Source organism: Struthio camelus, chromosome 5 (assembly GCF_040807025.1).
Source record: "Struthio camelus isolate bStrCam1 chromosome 5, bStrCam1.hap1, whole genome shotgun sequence".
NCBI lineage: Eukaryota > Metazoa > Chordata > Aves > Struthioniformes > Struthionidae > Struthio > Struthio camelus.
This window is the reverse complement of record NC_090946.1, coordinates 47,018,526-47,040,301: the sequence shown is the minus strand read 5'-3', so window position 1 is coordinate 47,040,301 and position 21,776 is coordinate 47,018,526. Positions and strand designations below refer to the sequence as shown.

The window sequence follows — 21,776 nt, the reverse complement described above, 5'->3', positions numbered from 1 at the left end:
CACCTAAAAAGAATAGTATTTGGTTATGGAAATTTGTTTGTCCTAGAAGTCAATGAGTAGATGGAAATGGTTCCACTGGAGTTTTGTCTGTAGTCTTTTTCATGTTGAAATATGCATCTATTAGAGAAATTTTAGACAGCATGCTTTTACTGATTTGATGTGTGCTCCATTTTATAATCACATTTAAGTATTTTTTAGCTATTTTAAAAGATTACCTTATTTCTATACCCTTTCTATGGAAATAGGAATCTTATTTGTTTACTAGATCAGATAAATACAGCACACAGTTAACATATACTGAGATATATTTGATTTTAAATTGAAGTAGAGTTGCATCCGTGATTAAGCCAAACTATACTGTCGCGTTAATGTTAAAGCTTCTGATATCTGAGAGATAGAAGCCAAGTCAAAGAGACTAAATGAACAAAATTGCTTTCTGGTTGTTGTTATACAGACACCAAAGTGGCTACCCTATCGCTTAAAGTATAAAGCATCAAAATGTAACCTCGAATTTTTAGGTCAGTTAAGCAATGAAAGAATAATGTCTTATTTAGACATTAGAGTTGTGGTTGGTTTTGTCCTTCTTTTTCTCGTACGTATTTTGAAAAAACATAAAATTGATATAATCACAAGATACTTTACTTGGATGTAGGCAACCTGATCCTTTTCCGAATTCCTTCATATTGCTGAATTGAAGTGTATTTTTTCTCTTATTTCTTTCACTTTTTTTTTTATGTTTTTCCAATTAAAATTGCACAAATGCATTATTCAGCAAAATGAGAAGAACCGGAATGTTAACTCAGTATGAATTATTTTTAATCTACTGCAGATAATTTGCCTGTTTCTAACTACCAGGTGGAGAATTTCTTTAAGAGAGTATAAATGAATTCTGAGGTGATGACTTTAAAATCTATCCTAAATTGCACCATAGTTTTTTTCATTCATAAAGCCTAATTAGTATTTTATTGTCATGTACCTAAATTCTCAATGCACTCCACCATTTTCATGGTACGTGTATTGCAGGAAGGGATAGTTAGCAGATGTTGTTATTGAGGTTGCCTAACAGTGCCCTTTTCATTGTTTTTGCTATTTAAGTTGGTGTTTTCCATTCTGCTGGTTTTCCTCAGGCCAAATTATTTTTGGAAGGTTTCAGCAAATACCTTTCAGTTTTTTTCTGAAACAAAGATAAAAATATAGCTTTGCATTTAGATTAGAAACATAGTTGACCTTCATCTAGAGATTCTCTAGCACATCATGCATAGTAGCAAGGATGAGAAAGAACTATTTAGAGCCCTGAACTCTGTTTTAGAGCTAAACATTTTGTGTTAGGGAGAGGCCGTTTGCTTTATCTGTAAAATCTGCCCAGATCTGATCATGCTTTAAGCTTTGGTACAGTAGTGCACTGATTCAGCTGAGACTTAGGTTTTAGCAACTTAAATCTCCAATTTCAGAGAGCTTCAGAAAGAAGAGTTCTTCAGCCTGTCACAGCTGTTATTGCTGATCAGACTGGTCACCATCCTCCCAGAGAGATGAAACTGGTTCCATCCTGTCACAGTCACTGTACGGGAATGGACTGCACAAGGACCATGCTCGTAGGTACAGATACAGATGTGAGAAAGGATTTTCCTGCTGGTCCTGGCTGCTTTGGTCTGGCAGGCTGTATTCTGCTTGTGCTGTGCAAATTTGCAGCTAAACAGTGAGAAGCTGTGTGTTTCAAATGAGGAGGGAACTAAAACCAAAATCCAGGTGACTTTTTGGACCTGGTTTTGAAAATCCATTTGATTCCCTTTAGCAGGAGTAGCTGGCATAGTGATGTGGAAGCTGTGACATATGTGATAGATAAAATTCACTTCATGAAGGCTTTTTAGTGTTTTCCTACAGGAATTAAACAAGTTAAAGAAATGCTGTCTAAATATAATGGGAATAAAACAGGTGTCTAACTGGTTTAAAAAACAGATGATCCATGTTGAATTGCAGAGGTATATCAGATGGTCCCTGAAGACATCTGACATGGGCCTCAGTTCTATGTTATCACTGATGGATCATGTGGAAGAATCAACTGAACTGAATTAGCTCTGAGACACAACTGTAATACTAGAGACACAACTGTGATGCTACTGTGAATTTCCTTTATGCGAATACTGCCATCAAGTAGGGCTTTTTCCTTTTTTCTTTGCATTCTTTGGGAATTTACTTAGAAAAGCAAAAATCAGTCTTAAATGTATTTTATTCACTCTTTTCTCGTGCCTTTCTCTTTTTTTTTTCTTCTAAGTATTTGCCTTTCCAAGGAAACAGTGAAGAGTCAGTATTCTAGACTTCTTTATTCACAAGATGGATCTTTCCTAGATCCTATAAACTAAAAGTCACCAATATCCTTTCTTCAGCAGCTTAAAGTCTGCAATTTTTTAAAATATTATTATAAAATTAGTTGCATCTATATCATTGTTGGATGGTAGGATGACTTTAGGTTTGATGGTAGTAGAAAATTTCTCACCTTTCTGAATTCTTGATTTCACATGAGCCAAATCTGCAATGCTATATCAAAGATAATTAATTTGATCACGAAAGGCTTGGAAAATGTGTCTTCCTTTCACTGTAGGCCATACAGAGTGTAAAAGGAGATACTCTTATGTCATTAAATCTTTCAGGGAGTATATGGTTACATTTCAGTATGGTTTAATTTACAAGCAGCATGCTGACTTCTATTATGTTTCTCCAGTCAGGAAATGATTTTTTTTTCAGCCTGCAGTGGCTGCTCTTGGTTGTTACATCCTTCTACTACGTGTAAAAGATTTACCCAAATACATATACAACATTTGAGACCAACTAACTGCAGTGCAGTAGTGCAGATAATGCAGAGGTGTTTACTTTTTATTGTTTGCTTTGTTTGTGTCTTTGAGGCTTCTCTTGAAATAAGAGAATAGAGCAGCAATGTGCTTCTTAGGGGTTTGATGTTTTTTTTTGACAGTGGCTTGAGCTATCTGTTAGCGCCTGTGAGATGCTGTGTAAGAGCTAGTATGTAAAGAGTACTGTTTAAGACAGAATTATTCTTGCAAATCATCATATTTACTGAGTTGGAAGAAAATCCTGTTATTTGTCCTTGCAATGTTGTTGACATTTTAAAATATGGTTCAATGATGAAATCTTTTCTCCCTAGTCTTTCTCCCACTTTAGGGTGTTGCAGGTAGGCTTCATCAGAAAATTCACATCAAAATACAGATCATAATGCAATATGATGCACATCTTTGTTGCTCACATTGTTATTTTTGTAGTGAGAAAGTACTCACTGTGGCATGGTTCACAGCAGATTGTGATGTGTTGATAATTCTCTTGAAGGCAGCTTTGTTTTTTTGCATTTAAATGCAATGTGAAGAGCAGGAATACTATCTTTCAGCTTGGTGAGATGTTAGCAGATTAAATGAGAATGGCACAAAGTGCTGTTTCCTGGGAAAAAGATACAACACTTTTAGTATCTTACACTGAAAAGTATTTGAAAGCTGTTATTCTGGTGGAATGACGAAAGAGTTTATGCCCTGCTATACAGAAACAGGGTAGATAGGTTTTAAAATATTTTCCAGACTCTACCTATGTATCTCTTCACAGCAGATTATATTATAGCCATGACAATCAGAACAGTTTTCAGCAAGTTTTGTACTGAAGTGAAAGGGACGCTTTTGAGAGCCTGCCAAAAAACGTGATCTCTCACTGTATATTCATTACACTGATGCCAGATTTATGCTGATTTTTTATGAATTTGAATTGTAGTTGTGAAGATGCAAGACTGAGACCTTTGCCTTGTCAGGGCTAATCCTAAACTATGTTACAAGCTTTCACTGGCTTTGCCATGCTCATGTTGATGTTTTTCTCCTGTTCATTCTGAAAAAGGTAGTATGCAAAAATTAATAGGTGGAATGAACAGAGCACCTCCAAACCAGTTGTATAAGAAATGAGAAATCTTAAATTCTTACATACCAGATTCATTTCTCTCTGTAGTTGTCTTTGAGATGTTTAAAATGAGAGGGAGAAAATTTATTAGACTACATAAAGGTTAAAAAAAAGGACATATGTAGCAAACAAAGAGTATTCAAGAGAACAGTCACTCACTATATCAAGTTCCCTGTTAGCTTTTCAACTGAGGTTTAGGAAAACTGGAAATATTTTAGTCTGTAAATGCCTTTACAATGTGGGTAATCTAATCTCTAGGAAATTTTTTATATCAACTAGATTTTGTATTTGAATTCTCTATAGCTCTTTACAATATCTTGTGACTGGTAATTTTTTCAATAGTTTAGCTTGCTTTCAGATGCTTCAGAAAATAATTTTAAAGCATCCCACTTGTGGCAAAGTAAGTTTAGGGTGTTTTTTTAATGTATGCATAGAATCTTAATTTTTCTAGTAGACTCCCATTCATCTATTTTTTACATCTGAAAATATTTCCATACTTTCCTTCTCTTCTGTGCTCCTTCCAGCTTAGTTTGTGAGACTGTAGAACTGTCAAATTTGATAGCTGCTGAAAACCAGCAATCCTGAAAGGATTGTTCTGCTTCTATTGGCAGTTCTAAAAGCAAGGTAGATGTTAAATTATTTTAACTGGATGTTGTTGGAGACATTCCTATGAATTTTCAGCTCGCTGCTTTTTTTTTTTTAATAGTGAAACTTGAGCCCTAATAGTGGCATCTAATGTTAATGGCTTTTCTTTCTCTGTATCAGAAGCTGAGTTTTTGCATTGAAACCACAGTAAATAAAAATTTTAAATATGAAACAAAAGCCTTCTTATAGAATCATAGAATAGTTTAATTTGGAAGGGACCTCTGCGAGATCATCTAGTCCAGTCTATGGCTCAGAGCAAGTCTAATGAGATCAGATTGCTCAGGGAGTCCAGCTGAGTCTTGAACACCACTAAGGACAAAGATTCCACAACCCCTCTGGGCAAACTGTTCCAGTATTTCTCCAAAATAAATTATATGGTATAAATATGAATTAATGAATTAGAAAAGAGAGAAAAGGATAGAATACAAAGGTCTTTTTACTTTACAAAAGTCTGTATCTTGTAGAAAAGGTTAGTGCTGTGTCCAGATTGTAGTTCGGTGGTTGTTGGATTCTGTGTGATTACTGGAGCAAGTTCAGATTACCAGCACTTCGACAGAAGGGTAGTCACCTTTAAAGCCTGCTAAGAAATCAGTATTTTAAAGGCAAAACTTTTAAACAGAGTGAACCGTGGGGATCACTAATGATGTGATACTTAAAGTTCTTTGGCTAAGCTTGGAGGACTAAGACTGGAAAAGGAAAAAAAAAATCAAATCTGAGTAGAAAATAATGATGAAAAACTGCTCCCTAAGAACTTTGCTATCCCCTTCCTAGCTTCAGCTGAGGAATTTAAGATAACTTGAATCAATTTAGCTATTTAACATACATTTAGCAATTTCACATACAAATCAGGGTAGCTGATTTTTGCACTCAGAGTGGTTTTTTTGAATTTTTTTAAATTCTTCTGTTACGCTTAAAATGGTTTGAAAAAATGCTCTAGGTTCATTGTCTTCTCTGAGCACAGCCAGTAGAGGGAATTTTTGTAGGCACTCTTAATCCTGTCAGCCCAGCTGAGCACACCTGATCTGACAAAAAGGTTTGGAGTGAAAAGGACCTGAGATTCAGTCTGACGGATTTGGTGACAGGCTTCACAAACAGAACATCACTTGCGTGATGAACATCAACTTATTTGTGTCTTGCTCCCATCAACTATTTACAATAGTTGATTTAAGAGAAATGAAGTCGCCTAGTTTCCTCATTAAGATGAAATTATTTTGCCAACCTTCCCCTCACATTTTCCCATACATTTCTGTTGAGTTGCTGCTGCATTTGGTTTGAGCAGTTTGTGCACATGCTTTATGAGGAAAATATTTTGCTGAATTATATTATGCTTAGAAGAAAAACATGGGGCAACTATTTCTGTTATAGAGCAGTGTATCATTTCTAAATCCATAAAAAACCCATGCACTTTATTTGGCTGTATGATGTCTTTCAACTCTGGTCCACTCTTTGGTGAACAGGTTGAAATATGGCATCAATTGAAACACAGAATAAGTTGGATGTGTATGTTTTGCTCATGCATATTGAGGCAGCAAGAAAAAAGAGGCATGTAGACATTTCCTCATGAATATGTTTCTTGGTTTATTAGTTACTGGAGAGCTTTTTTCTTAAGTGTCAGGTTATTGTGGATTATTCAAGAAATTGTTTTTAAATATAGTTATTTACTTCCACATACTAATATATTTTAATTAACATGAGTAAAAGAACAAAAACAGAAGGTAAAAACAAACCCACCACCAAAACCAACATATGTCAATATGTATTTATATGAATTGGAGTTTCAGGAGGGCAACAACGTCATATTGTTCTTGATAGGGCCGTAGTAATGGCAAGAAATGAGCCTGAACTATGGGTGATACCCTATTTTATTTATCCTTTCTAGCTGAGACAGTCACATACACTGCCTGTAAACGTGCTGTCAGAACCTGCAATGCCAAGTGCCCTGCTGTGCCAGCAGGCAAATGCACCAAAGTGAGTGAGGAGGAAGGGTCTGAGATTGCCAGGAAACACTGTCTCCATGGGCTTGATCGACGGGAAGCCTCCTAAAGTTCAGCTGCTGCTGTGTCTGTCTTCTTGTTTTTAGGGCTGTTGACTTGGCTGGGTATGTAGAGCAGGAGCTAGTGAGGCAGTCACCCTTAGCAGGCTGCTCTGAGTTGCTCCTTATTACAAGTGTGGGGACTGTTGAGTTTCTTCTGAGCTGCAAGAAATTTAAACAGAGGATGCAGAGAGAGGAACAGGTGTTGATATGGAGTGTCATTCTCCCACAGATGCCAAAATATCTCACTATGGTCCTGATGGTTGATTGATTGATTGGATTCATTGCCTGTAGAGACAAACTTATTAGACAGGACAGGCTGCATAGTTTGTAAAGACATCTCCCATTTCTTTGCTTGCTGTAGGCTGAGGGTTAAACATTGCCGAAGGTTTGAAATTAGCCGAGAGAGGGAACTAATGGCTGAGAGTAGGCAGTCAAGTATCAGCATGACAAGGTTATCTCCAGAGGGTATAATTTTCTGTTTAGAGGGAAAAAGATGTTATATTTATTAATGTTACACAAAATAGGGACAGCAGTGAGATGACAACATTTGTACATTGCAAAAATGTGTTTAGGAGTAGAAAAGGCTGTGAGTCACTGAAAGAAGACAAAGTAAGTTAGGTAAATAAGCCATAGGATTATGAGAAAAATCATGTTTAGGTAGCTAAAACAAGTGGGAAGAGTAACAGGCTGCTTATCACATTAGTGATTCTAAGGTGATTGTAAGTACTAAGGAATTAAATTTTGAGCATGGCTAAAATCATCATAGTTCAGAAAGAGTAAAGTAAAAATAGAAAGTGAGAAAAGTGATAGTGAACATACTTTAACGCATAGAAGAGTGTTCATAGGAAGAAACATTGGACGAGAATTCTTGAGGCTGCAGTCAAATGAGAGTTGTACAATACTAAAAGGCGCTATTTACTATTTCACTAATGGGTTGGAGACCTACAATTAAAGTAAGCACATTTTAAAATGATACAATAATGTTTTAGAGTTCAGAATTTGTCTTTTAAATCATTGCTTTAAAATATGTGACTCTGAGAGCATAGCAAGATTCCAGAAAGCGAATGGGCTATCCCTTGGATTTTCCCTGTCAACAGGACTTGTGTTCCATAGAGAATGCTGAATGCTGCAACTCAGTAAGTAAAATATAAACAAAAATATTGAATTGTAAAGCTTACTCCTGTTATTTCTTAGTATATTTTTAAGCTCTATATTTTTATATTTTATATATCAGGTATGATGCAGCACTATATTTTACATATTTTGTATGTACAAAGCATGATTTCTAGCACCCTAGAATGGTTTGAGATTGTAGTTTGAATGCATTAGTTGAATGAATCTGCTTAAGTAATAGGCAGTAAAACTAGTAGCAATTAGCTCTTTAAACTCATTGGTAGGTTTCCCACAGCTCACTGAGATAAATTGGTCAGTTCCAACGTTCTAAAGTTTTTTCAGAATCTTCCCATTTTGAAGAAATGATGAGACATTGGTTCACGTTTCAAAGTGAACCATTAAAAATAGACACCTAGGAACAAATGAATCTTTTCAGTGTCAATTCTAGGTACTGGTACTGGTTCTGTGGCAAACGGCCATCACATGGCTGTCTGGAATAGGCACAGTTTAAAATGTAACGAAAAATCTATGTTAGAGTAAACAAAATATTGAGAGAAAGTTGAAATCTGTTTCTTTGAGATAGGGATGGAGGAAAGGAATAGTTTTTGTTTCATAAAATACAGGTTTTCTGGTGAGACATCCCTCTGTGCAAGAAAAGGATGTCTGGCACAAGTAATCTGTTTTCTAAGGCAACCATTTTCTTTCTCTCAGGGGAGGACAGCAGAGAAAGGTTGTTGCTGCTTTCCTTACCCCATTCGAAAAATGTCCCTGTGAAAGACCTTATGCTGGGGCTTAAGTTAGAAGTGAATTTGGTTATACTTTTGTCATCCTCTCAGGGTTAGATATTTCCAGTCCGTTCCCTGATGTCTTCTCCTCCTATGGCACCTCAATAGAACTTGACTCCAGTAAAGAAGCAGTCCCAATAAAATCATCACCACTGACATTAGTAAAGACAGAGGTGAACTAACTATGAACTCTTTGGAAAATCCTATTTTTTAAACTTTGGGCTTCCCTTTATAGGATTTGATATCAGCAGTTGTTCAGGGATAGATGTAGCTGAATCTCTTATCTACTCCAGAGTAGCAGCTCATATGTTCTGAAAGGCTCTGTAGTACGTTTTTAGAACATTGTAAAGAAACATAGATTCCCACAGCTTGTGATATTTTAAGTATATTGACACATAAACCTATTAATAGCACCCAACTTCTCCAGTAATTTCACTTCAAGAAAAATGTATCAGTGTAGTCAGCTATAATTATCTGTAGGAATTTTGCTTGAATTATGATTTGGTCGTATGGCCGAGCCCTGGGAAGCCAGCAAAAACCCGAAAGGGCGTACTAGCACAGCATCCAGTGAATGTGACTGTATTTCTTTCAAGAGCTTGAAGTTAGTTTAAATGCCTTCACACTGCTGCAAATCTGAGCTAATAAACCCCACTGTGGTTGAGTTGGCACTGTGTAAAGTCAGCTTAGGTGTCTGTCTAGTAGAGGCTTGTATAGCGGCACTTGGCTGTATACAGTCAGTGAAGATTCATGAAGATTTGCGTGTGGCTCAGTGCTAGTCCTGCCATACCCAAGCTGGTGCTGGTGGCGGTAACGCAGTGCCTCTGCCTTGTGGTCCAAGTTTACGAGTGCTCCTCAGTTCAAACTAAGTGCTGCAGAAGCACATTAAACCACTCCGTGCCCAGTGCTGCACCTGGACAAGTAAGACATAGCAGAAACAGCATGCGATAGCCTGGGTTAAACCTGGTGAACTCTAATGAACCCAGACTGACTCCATATAGTTTGGTGTGTTACCTTGTATGTTTAGTAGTGACTGTCAGCTCAGGTTTTTTTCCTCCGTTGTGTGAGGTATTATTTTACTTTGGATAATGGAAAACTGGCTGTAAAGAGGAAACTATATGGTAGTAGCTGCTTTTTTAGGCAAGCTCTAGGATTTATATTAAATGCCTTGTTTTTCTTGACCACTTCTGCTATAGTTTTTGTTTCTTTCTAGTTAGACTTGAAAATTTCTCCTGGAAGTGTTTCTATTTCAAAACAATGTATTTTGTACTACCCTTTGTTGTAAAGAGGGTTAAGAATACCAGTACAAAGTGATATCTAAAGAAAATATTTATATTTTGAACAAAGAGAAGTTTATATTTAGCCTATATTTAGGGTTCATTGCAGGCAATTTTGATAATACCCTTTTTCCCACTCTCTGCAAAGGAGTTTTCCATAAACTGTCAGGAACGGGACTAATTTTCACATTCGATAAGTTGAAATTTGTAAACGTGGATATCATTTACTTCATTAAAAACTAGGTCTAGGGAAAGTATTTCATGGAAAAAAATTAAATACTGTTTAGGTAGTAATGTATTTCTTATATGAGTTTTGGATTAAATTTTATTTTGCACTTTTATCCTGGTTTTATGTTATTAAATTTTACTGATTTGTTTAAACAGTTAGTCATCTAATAACTCAAGAGAATAACTTAAAGATTCTTTTTTATGAATGGACATTCTTAGGCCCTTTATAGTTCAATATGGTGCTTGGAGAGCCTCAGTTCAGATTAGTGTATATAGATTTATGATAAATAAATTGTTATTGTGTAATTGCTTGCAGAAGACTCTTCCATCTCAGGTGATTTATTAGTCATGCAAACCAAGAGGTTAAAAGTACACATTATTTGCACTGAGTCCATAGAATAGTTTTGTATTAATTAATCTTGCTTAGAAAATAAAGGAGGCAACTTATTTCTTTTAAATTCCTTGCCTGTAGTAGAGTTGTTTCTGCCGTGTATGTGTGTCCTGGCTCATGGACAAATTGGCATAATTTTGCTATGATTAAACCTGGAAGCTTTGAAATCTTAGAACTGCATATGATTTGGTGCTTTTTATTTGCACTACACTTCCAGTTGCTTGTGGTGTTTTTGCAGTGTTACTGGCTGATTAACACGTTTAGTATTTTTCCTTTACATTTCCATTTTTCCTAGCCTGTGGCACTCCCTGGGTCTAGCACTGTGGATGAGCTTTGCTTGCACTTGAGCTCAGAATAACAGACCCCAAGTAGTCATTAAAGCATCTAGCTTTGACAGCTGGTCTTGGATTTCTTTCAGTTTTGTGCCTTGCTTTTGTGTTTCCCTCTCCTCTTCCTATAATCTAAAATTCATACTAGTCTTCCTCAGAAGTCCCGTCCTGGATGGTCTGTAGTCAGGGAAGGCATCTCGTCAAACGATACGCGTAATAACTAGAGGAATGTTCATGCTTGGAATTGTTGTCTTCTGCTTTGCAACAGTTTTAGGTATTTAGAGTGCATCCAGCACTGAACGATGTGACTTTTTTTTCCTTCTTATTTTACTATGTAGTTTTGATTTTTTGTTTTGTTTTTGTTTTTAGCAAAACAGATTAGGTTGAACTGTGGAGAAAATGGATAAAGTTTCTTGAGGGTGCAAAGATATTTAAATGCTAGCTAGCTATGTACGGTTACCTGATTTCTGCTGTATGGGGATGCATGAGTCGAAGAAAAGACTAGACGCTGAGGCCCTGTAGATTAGCTCTGAAGGATTTTTCTAAGTATCAGAAGATCTGTATGCATTTTGCTGTGCAGCAGTGCTAAGAGGGGTGATGGTATATGCCATAATGTGAAATGTGGTTTCTTAAATCGTATCACTAATTGATCATGCAAACCTAGGCTCACAGATCTGCAATAAGGTGTCTGTATTTTGGGGGCACAGGAAAGGGAGAGGTCGTGGGAGGCATTTGACATAAGAAACATAGTGTTTGCAGATAGTGTGTCATAAGAAAATGGAGCACGATTTTTCTTGTAGTGGTTGTGTGTCTTAATGCAGGTGGCAAATAAGATATGAAATTCATGCTCGCACCTAGCAGAGGCACACTTTATCATCTTTAAAAGTGGATCTAGATGAAATTGATTATAAAGTTGATTAGCATACATTACAACCAAGAATCTGTGAAAGCTGTTAACCTGTGCCTGTGTAAAATGCTGTGAGTTGTTTCAGATGTTAGCTAAGAAATTAAACATATTCTTTTCCTGAACTAAGTACAATACAGGAAAAGTAAGATTGAGGATAAGAATTTTATTTTTTTACAGTAATGGAAGACTCTCAGACATCCCCTAAAGAAATGAGCAAAGCTGAAAAGCAATTACAAGACCTCTTTGTAAAGGTCCTTTAAAGGAATTTTTTTTGTCATCTGCTGTAAATAGAGCTATTCTAACCTGTGATAGAACTAATAATTTCCAAGAGGTTTGAAAAAGGGGTGTTACTCTCAAAACTGCTAAAAGAACTTTTGTGCTTACTTTCTATCCTTTTCTCCCCATCCAAGAATTTGTTAATGTTTACAACCAAGGGAGCTGCAAAAAAAAAAAAAATCTTATTGGAAATATTCGTTGAGATGAAAAAAAAAAAAAAGAAAGAAAAAATTCCTTTCCAATGAAAAGTAATGAGTGTAATGAGTCCAAGAAGAAGCATCTCCTGAAATGTTTAGTGTTCTTAGCTCAAAGAATCAGGAGTTCTTCTATAGGAGGGGCAAACAATTAGAAGTATTGATGATTTATCTCCAAAGATTTAGATGTCCTTAATGTCTTGGTATTTTGCTTTGGAAGTTCACCTGAGAAGGTACTGAGAAGGTAGTGTGATTGAGTTGAAGCTCAAGCTTGTTAGACATGAAATGAAGAGATGGAAATTCAGTACAGATTTTCTAGCTCAAGGCCACACAAACATTGTAAATTTAAATGGTAAATCATTAGAAAGAGGCATCACACACACAAGGCTAATGAATATACAGAATAAATGGCTCATTTAATTGCTATTAGAAAATGTGAGAAGTTGGGGGGGGGTGTTGTTAGAGGTTCACAGCCTTCAGACAAGCTCTAACATAAATTTTACAGCATTAGCAACAGTGACATAGAAGGCTTTCTTTGGGTCATCAAGAACAATTCCTGTGTCATTTAATCTATTCCTAAATCTGTTGAGTGCCAGCTTATGCAGTTTCCTCACCCTCACTGTTCTTACAGAAAGATTATTTGCCAGACTTTACCTCTCTAGGTAAAAATATATTAATATACTATATAAAAAAATATACTTTGTATTGCCTATGGTTTTCTCACAGATTTTTTTTTTTTTTGGTGCAACATTGTTCTCTACCCCTTCTTCCCCTGTTTATTGCACTGATGATTTATATAAACATACCAGCAGTAACAATATCCCTCTAATTTGCTAAGCTAATGAAGAAAGCTCTTCTCGTCTTCTCTCAGATGGCTTACTTTTCTTGATGGTTGCAGTAGCCGTTTTTTGTATCTGGCTTGCAGGTGGCATTATTGCTTCCTTATCGTTTCTGGAAATAATCATAGATTTATATTTGCTTTCTTTCGTTTCTGTATTGTATTTCTGATTTATGATCACTCGGTTTTTTCACTAGGTCACCCTAACCTTTCTCTTCTTGCAATAGATGAGTTCCTTTTTTGTAGTAGCACTTCTTTGTTATTCTTTGAGTACACCATTTTGGCAGATTGTAGTATTTCATCTGAAGAGAAGGAAGAGAAAGTTTGCTCTGCTCTGAGATCTAATAAAATATTATTTGAAGAGCTTGCTATGGGATGCTCTTAAAGGAGGACATTAAATTTTGTCTTCTCAGAAAATATTTTTGCTATAGTGTAGTTATACATAGAATTTCCCTGTTTTTCAGTAGATGACAAAAACTGTGTGAAAAATAAAACAGATGGCAGAAACATTCAGCAGGTGATAAGGCCAGAGTTATACAGGGAGTGAAACCAATCGTTACCGTCCTTCTGTCTTCAAAATCTATCAGATCACGGTTGGTAGGTTGTCTATTGTGTCAACCTTTATCTGATCAAAGAGGAAATGGAGGAATACATGGTACTAACATTTATTGATGTGGCAGAGAAAACACAAGATCACTCTTGCTGGGTGGTTGAGGAAAGAGGCTACTTTTAGCACTTGAGTGAATTGAAATAATCTGAACAAAATTTTTGAGTGCTGTTTATTATGTGCTGTAAATGCCACACTGCTCTAAATCAATTTTGTGAATTGTTTCCACTGTGAGATGTTTACCCCAGGTACTACAGAGCCTGCCTGTTTGTTAGTATATGCTAAGCTGTTGTGACTACTTCTGTTGTTTGTTAAACAGTTGTTTGTTAAAACTGAAAGTGTTGCCATTTTATAATTTCACTCTTGCGTCCATTTTTAGTAGAATGAAGTGTAAAACAGGAATGAAAAGAGAAGGAAACTTGAAATCTGGTGTCATATCAGTGCCTTGCAAACTTGAAAATAAATTTTAGTTTATTTGCCTAGGGATAACAAGACTTTCATGATCAAAAGATAGGCAGTGTGATTCTTCAGTGTTTCCATTGGTCTTTCAGGGCGCTCCTTTTTAACCTGTTGACCAATTTAACCCAGACGTGAAAGAGTAATAATAAGATAATAGAAAAGCAACAGTAATGTAACAATATGAGAATTTTTATACAAGTTAAGTGTAAATTAGCAGCCAGGCAAAAAGGAGAAGACTCAGATTAGTACCCCAGTTGAGGAGAAGGCAGTTTGGTAATGGGTGGTGCTTTTACTGGGTGGTTTTGGATTAGCATTCTAGCACCCTCTTGCTTGTGTGAGTGTCCAAGGGAATCTGGATTTATTATGGTGAGAGCAAACGGTATTGAGGGAACAAAGCTCACAAATTCTTAGAAAACCAGCCTGCATTAGTTCTGCTGCTCACAGACAACATTTTCTTAGCTGCTAAAAGCATTTGAAACTTGCATGCAGACTGGTTCTTTTTATTGTGTAAATGCATCATGAAAAGATTAGTGTGCAGATACGTGAATAGTTATGTGCTGTTCTTGTAGTTAATTTGCTTACCTCGGCAACAGATCTGGTGAAGGTGCTATGAAAACTCCTTTAATGTGCTACCTGTTTTATGTATGGTTTTGTGGTTACCATGCAGTCACTTGACATATACCGCAGTAGCACAGAAAGGAGGGTTCAGGTAGGATACTGATCTCAGATGTTGCTGACCAAAGGATCACGGAACAAGCAAGATGCCTTAAAACCATTTTGATGGTAAGAGGATCAATCTTTGTTTCAGCACTACCCTATCTCTTTGCTTTTTTAAAAGTACGTCTATAGGACAGGAGAGTTGTGTCTGAAGGAGAGCTGACTTTTAAAGGGAGACGTTTTGAGGTCTGATAAATAGTCTGGTACCCTTATAGGTCCTTATATCTAAGCTTTTTAGCTTATGGTTGGTTATGTCTTGAAGTCAAAGATGTACAAACATAATAGGTAAAGTTCAGTGTTTGCTACAGTGTTTACAAGATTAGGCCTATAAAGGTAATTTATTTGAATCCTGTTATATTTGCATGCAGAGCAGGGAACAGAACCACCTGAGTCTGAAATGGGACATCTGAATAGTGTTTTATTGCAAGTAATGGTTGAAACAGACTACAATACAATGCTGGGCCAGACCGATGTTTTCCAGAACATCGTAAGTGTGTTGAATGCTTTTTATATTTATCAGCTGCTGGATGAATTGAATATAAATAATCGTATAAATAATCCTATAAACAGGAGGATGAGGGAGAGCGTTCTGTTATGGAAAGTATACCAAAAATAATACAGTAGATGTGGAGTCCTACTAAAAAGAACTGAACTTAGGAGATCTTATCATTAAAAGAGTCCATATATTGTCAGAAGTAAGGCTATATCTAAAGATAGTCACTGATATTTGTGAGTGTAGCATTTTCATTGTCAAGATGCTTCTTATCTATGGGTAACTGCGAATAGCCTGAAAGGAGTTAGGAGTTCTGAGAACCAAGGGGGAAATCTGGCATATATAAATACTTTTCAGGTTTTACATTTTTCTGGAATTACGTTTTTTTATTTCAGGAGAAATAAACATTGTTATTAATTTTCTTTACCGAACTATAGATAGCCCTTCATTTTTCCAGGTAACAGTTGTATTTTTTTCTTAATCATATGATGTAAAAATGGCCCTAACAACTGTAGAAATGGAAGAGCTTTGATGTAAACAGGACTTGTTTTATTTGTTGGGAAGATACTATGTGGGACAAGAAATTGGTGGTTTTACAGGGTTATACTTTCAAACTATAGGGCATTATTAAAAAAAAAACAGGACAAAGTGCACAACAGATCATATCTTGCCTTTACTTGAAGAAAATGTTAGTTTGCCTTAGAAGTTGAACAGCCTCTCTTCTCATTTTGGAAAAGAAAAATCTAATTCTTTTCTCTTCATTTAAAAGTCTGTTAAAAGAAATCAAGAGTTGAAAGTAGGAAAAATGTTGGGAGAACTGGAGTTTCTGCTCGAGCTTCTTCATTCTTTTTGATACATTTAATAGCTCACCTTGAAGTTTAACTATTTTGTACATGCCTTACTGATTTCTCCTTAGTGTAATGTTTTTCCAACTAGTGGATAGTGGTAGGAATGGATTCAGTCTATGGCTGTGATATTTGTGGCAATGTTTAATTAAATAATTGATTAAAAATATATAGTACCTTTTTGTCTGTCTTTGTATGTGCAGGACTCAGTAGAGCAAATGCATTTTAATGAACTTTTGCGTTTTGATTTCTCCTTGTCTGTAATAAAGTGTGTGTGGGGAGGTTTAATACAGATCAGAAACTAAGCCAGTGAGTGTAGCCGGTTAGTATGATACGTCGTTTTGTAAATGTAATACAATTTGTGGCAGTGATGCAAAGTTGTATTCTGCCTTTTCCTCTTTCAAACCTTAAAGCACCATTGATCGTGACTGATCATTCCACCATACCATGAAACCCAGAACTTCCCCTGATATCCTGTTTAAAATCAATAGTTCACATTATAAGCAGAATATACCATTTTAAATATACGTAGTGCTGATGTAGTATTCTAAGCAGTGAGAAATATATTACCCAGTGTGGATAATTGTTTCAATCTTGTATTTACTGCTGAAAGTTTGGTGTTTTTTCCATGCTAGGGATTGCAAGGATGAGGGGAAACTTGGCCATACTTGTGTGCCAGTCAGTAAAAGTACTCCAAAGTGTTCTGTAAGAGCTGTTATTCCAGCTTCATTCCACTGAGTTACTTCCTTTCACTAGAACTTCTCATGTTGTCATCAATGCTAGTAATTTAATTGGCAGCTATAGTCAAATGTTAGTTTTCAGAAATGAGATTTAGGTGAATCTTAGCCGAACTATCTGACCTTCCTGGTTCTTACAACCGTATTTGAAATTTTTTTTTTTGTTTTTGAGAACAGTTATTATTGAGACATTTGTGTTTCCTGATTCTGGCTACAATAGTAATCTAATAAGGGATTTGCTTACAAATTTTCAGCTTTTCTGTATTTTGACTCTACTACAAGCAAAGAAAAAAATGAGATAAAATTGCTGCTTTTTTCAAAGTTTACAGATATTTGAGCAATGTTGGGTTGGGCTTTTTACAAAAACTTGTTGTCCAGCCCTGCTAGGGTGGGAAGGGTTGCTGTTTCAACTTCATTCATAAAAATGGCTTTGTAACATTAGAGGTCAAGTTTAGAGGAGTAAGACAAAGACAGTCTCTTATGAATCTAGGCTTTCAGTTTAAGCATTGGTTTCAAACGCATCTTGTTTTATAAACAGCATGAAGTATTTACAGACAGGCAGTGGTCCGTTTTACTGATAAAATAACTTTCAGTTCTTATTTTCCCTAAAGTGTTTTAGAAGAGTCTGAGAAAGTGTATTCAATTACATTTGTCATTAGTTGCGAGGAGTAGACTTGAAGAATACGTGAGAAAAATACAGCATATTTAGATTAAATATTTAATGCTTAGGAAATGTTTAATTTGTCATCATTGGCATAATTGACTGTAATTTTTATCCATGATGGATAGTGTTGGGGCTGGCGATAACATCAGTACATCACTAGTGCAGGATTTAGGACAAGACAGTATATAAAATATTCTGTTTACCATTTTGCTACCAAACTTGACAAGGTGCAACTATAGACTAATCAACATAGCGGGGCTTTTTGCCTCCCATAAAATCTAGAGTTTAAATCATTTTGTCCGTCTTTAAATTGCTCCTTTACCTTAAGAGTTAGGGACTTTTAAAATTTGAGGGTCTTGGGTTCAGCCCAGTAGATGTGTGTGGAAATGAGTATTTCTGAAGGCCCAGGATGTTCAAGGTGAGCATCCCTACACAAGGTAAGTAGCTCTTGCTAATTCAGTACAGTTAAATTTTGGTTTAGTATAGAGATGATGGTTAAATACTCTCTGGAGGGACAAGCCGACAATTCTGGACTCTGTTAGCCCAAGTAGCTTCTGTTTAAACTGAAGATCTGTGGTAATTGCCTCAAAGGCAAGAGCTTCCTTCTGGACTTCGGTATGTGGTATAATATATCTGGATTTTAGGGATCATGTATGGCAAGTGGCAGTTGCCGTTAACATTTTTCAGAGGCAGATATGGGAGGTTTAGGATACCTAATGGTTGTTACAGTGCTGAGGTGCAAAGTGGACAAACTTACTAGTTTGTTAGCAACACACTTTACAGATATTGACATTATTGTCATATACTGTTAGCCGTCAGGCTTTGTGAGAGAACTGTAATCCACACCTCAATTCCTGTTCTATAAATTACCAAAACCCCTTTTTCTGGGCTCTTTTGTTCCAATACTTATCTTACCCAGCAGACTAACAGGCTTTGAGCTCTAGAGAGGCATTGGCAACAAGGTATACTGGTAGAAACGTTTTGCAATTTTGTAGTTTGCTGGGTGGGTCTGTCACAGAACGTATCAGAATGTGTGAAAACAACATATTTTGGGAATGGTTTGCATTTTTTCAGTGTTGATGCACGCTAGTACTCGTAGATGTCATTTAAAAAGGAATGTCTTGCATTTAGAGAGAAAGAAGTGGGGATGCTTACTTTTGCAGGTGATTTCACATGCATTCCCTTTCCTCAAATGCAAGCGAGGCTGTTGCCTGTTTTGGGAAATGAGCAGTAATACACTTCTTCATGAGCATTCCCCTAGCTGGCATATTATGTTGCTAATTATGGTGAATTGCTCTTTACATTGATTTTGCCATATCACAACCTCAGTGTCCTTCACAAAGTTTGATGTAGTCAGAAATATCTGTACTTCCTTTGAACTCATGCTGATTTATTAAAGCATTTGTGCCACTACATTTTTTCCTCTCTAATTGACTGTAGCATTTTTTAATAGCAGTGAGCCCACAGGTGTGAGCAGGGTACATGTGCTAAGAGAGTTTAGGGTTTCAGATTCAATTTGTATGTTTTTTAATACATTGAAGAAAATGAAAGCACGCTATACTCTTTTAAACTTATGTGAAATTTATTGTGCTGCAATTTCTTCAGTTCTTACAGTAAATCTGACTGGTTTATATGCATTTTATAAATGAATTATAAGCTGTTTGAATAATTTTATCCTCTAAATTGTTTGTTTTGGCTATTGCTAATATTAAACATCTGTGCTAACCCACAAACAATTGTGAACTTAATCGTTAAACACATGGTAACTCTCAATATTTCTGATTAGATAAAGAACTGATACTGAACTGTGCATGATTAAAAATTCTACTCCAAGTGTACCGATAACTGTGTATACTTATGCATCCAGTGCTGAGATTTCTTTTAACCACAGAATGTGTAGAAGTGTTAAGGACAGTAGCCGAAACTAATTATTGCTATGTAACCTGTGATAACTCATTCATCACTTTCCACTGTATTAACTTATTTGCAAATCAGCTAAAACCTAATTGAAAATCAGACTTTGTATATAAATGATCTTATTACAGCCAATGTCAAACAAACATTATTACTTAATCAACAAAACTGCATTCTGTTCTTAAATGTCCACGTCTTTTGTTTCTTTGTTTTTGTTTTGTTTTAATTTTATTTTTATTTTTTTAGTGAGTGACAGTTGCTTCAGAAACCTTGCCGAGGATCGTAGTGGGATAAACCTTAAAGATCTGGTCCAGGATCCTTCTTTGTGAGTATCTGGCTCTTACTGCTAAGCAAAGAAAAGCTTCTTCGTGATATCGTTGTGAGTAGTTTTGTAATTGCATGAAGATTTAGTATGGTGAAGTATGCTTAGTGCTGTCGTGGCGATATGCTTGCCAATACGCGCTATGTGCTTGCTAATACAAGCAGATATGATTAAAACCCCATTGTGTTCTACCTACTTCTGTTCATGAATTGACACCCAATGAATGCATATAGTAAAGGGTGCCCTTTCTCAGTATGAGAGCAGTCATTAGAGGTAACAGATTCTGCATGCTAGTATTTCTAAGGAGGGGCTGTATGCAAATTGTCAGCCCTCCTTGTTTAAGGAAGCACTGCACGTATATTAGGAGATTAAAGAATAGTTATGTTATCCTAAGTTGTCTTGACCTGTGGAATCTTTTTGCTTTATAGATGATTTTCTACAGCTGATATTTTTAAGCACTTACTTCTATCAGTGGTTGATGTTTTAATTCAAGTGTGGAGGAGATGGTCTAATTTTTACCTCATGGCAAGACTGGTGGTCTTCCATCTCAGTGCTAGTCTTGTACAGAAACTCAGTATTTTTCTCTTAAAAAATTTAGCCTCCTGAGCTTTGAGCCAATCTTGAAATTGTATCAAACTTGGTTTGTTGTTTTTTCGTTTGGATTTTTTTTTCTACTTTTTTCTTCAGTTAACTCTGGTACTAGCAGAAAATGTTCTTGCCAGTGTGGAGAAGCAAGGAAATGTAGCACCTGTTGTGGTGGGAAGGAGGGAAGGGAAAAGAAAGGGAAAAAAAATCACTACTTTAGCAAGAATGAATGTGCATTCCACACTGGGGATTAACATAATGAGCCTTTACAATAGCAGGGCACATATTTTGGTAGTTATTGGGAAGCAGCAGAAAGTGAGGTGTATTTGACATCTTGTTTCAGTTATAGGGGATTTTTAGATGCAGAATTTGTCATGTAGCTACAAATAAATAACATACCTGCATATATATGTGCACACTTGAGAAATTTGGACATAATAATTTGATAATCTAGACTTCTGAAAAATAGAGGAACAGAAGACAAGTATAATCATCACTTGAGAGTCACAGAATGAATGCAGTAGTTAATTTTTGAGTAATGGCTCTGTAAGTTTAAGTGTCCAAATTGAGGCTGTTTCAAAGGACTTAAATTTCAACCAAAATTTGCCTTTTGGGTGGCTTTTCCTTTTGAGAATTATATATATTGTTTTGAGCTGCAGGTGCATTCACCTGCTGCACACAGTGAAAACTAGTGATTTATAAGTTTTGTATTTATCATTTCTGGAGTTTCCTTTCAGAAAGGATGAATTACATTGGGTAGAGAATGATGATTTTCCTTGCCATTGACACAAAGTGATGAAAACTTCTAGTTTCCTTCCCTGACTATAATTTACATGAAGAAGACCTCAAACACAATACTAATACATGGATATAAAAGTCCGCAGTGTCAATCTTCATTTGAAGGAAGCTGTCTAGCAGTTTTTGAACGTAACTGAAAGTGTCATAGATCATCCATTCGGGGCTTTGCCCATCATTTGAAAATCAGTAGGTTATTCCTTCTTGCTGAAGATTTTAAAACCCATGTTATAATAATAATTAAACCAGGAAGTCAAGCGCTAGTGTCTTGTTAGAGGTCGTTGCTTCAGCCTTCGTAAGCTGTATGACTTTTGTGCAGCCTTTCTAGTTTTCCGATGTCTGTTATGATATGTGGATGCTGTGTCTGTATGGCTTTTTCTCACTGCTGGTCTCAATAAGCCAGTGTAGAGAGGAAATATTTCTTCTCTAATTCTATCCATTCATGTCTTATTTTGTTGCAGCACCCTAGTGGGAGTTCATGCTCAGTTGTTCCCATTATTTGACTGTATTAGCACATGTGTTCTTGAATGGGCCTGGTCTACAAAAATATTTTCCTTGCTTCCTGCTGTCAGCATCATGAGATTTCGTGAAGTGATCTTCTGTGTCAGGACAACTGGAGGACTCATAGCATTAGGGTGGTAAAGGGGCAATACTCCCAAGTAACAGCAGTACAGTCTA

The 21,776-nt window shown here is 36.2% G+C and overlaps 1 protein-coding gene across 28 annotated transcripts in view; it reads left to right on the top strand.

Moving 5' to 3' along the window:
* Nucleotides 1-21,776, top strand: part of GPHN (gephyrin) — a 325,345-nt gene that overhangs the window by 85,038 nt on the left and 218,531 nt on the right. For all 28 annotated transcript variants that reach the window (XM_068946267.1, XM_068946262.1, XM_068946258.1 and 25 more), the window contains one exon: nucleotides 19,643-19,721. In XM_068946267.1, coding sequence (XP_068802368.1) covers nucleotides 19,643-19,721 — 79 coding nt within the window. The remainder of the gene's footprint in view (nucleotides 1-19,642; nucleotides 19,722-21,776) is intronic.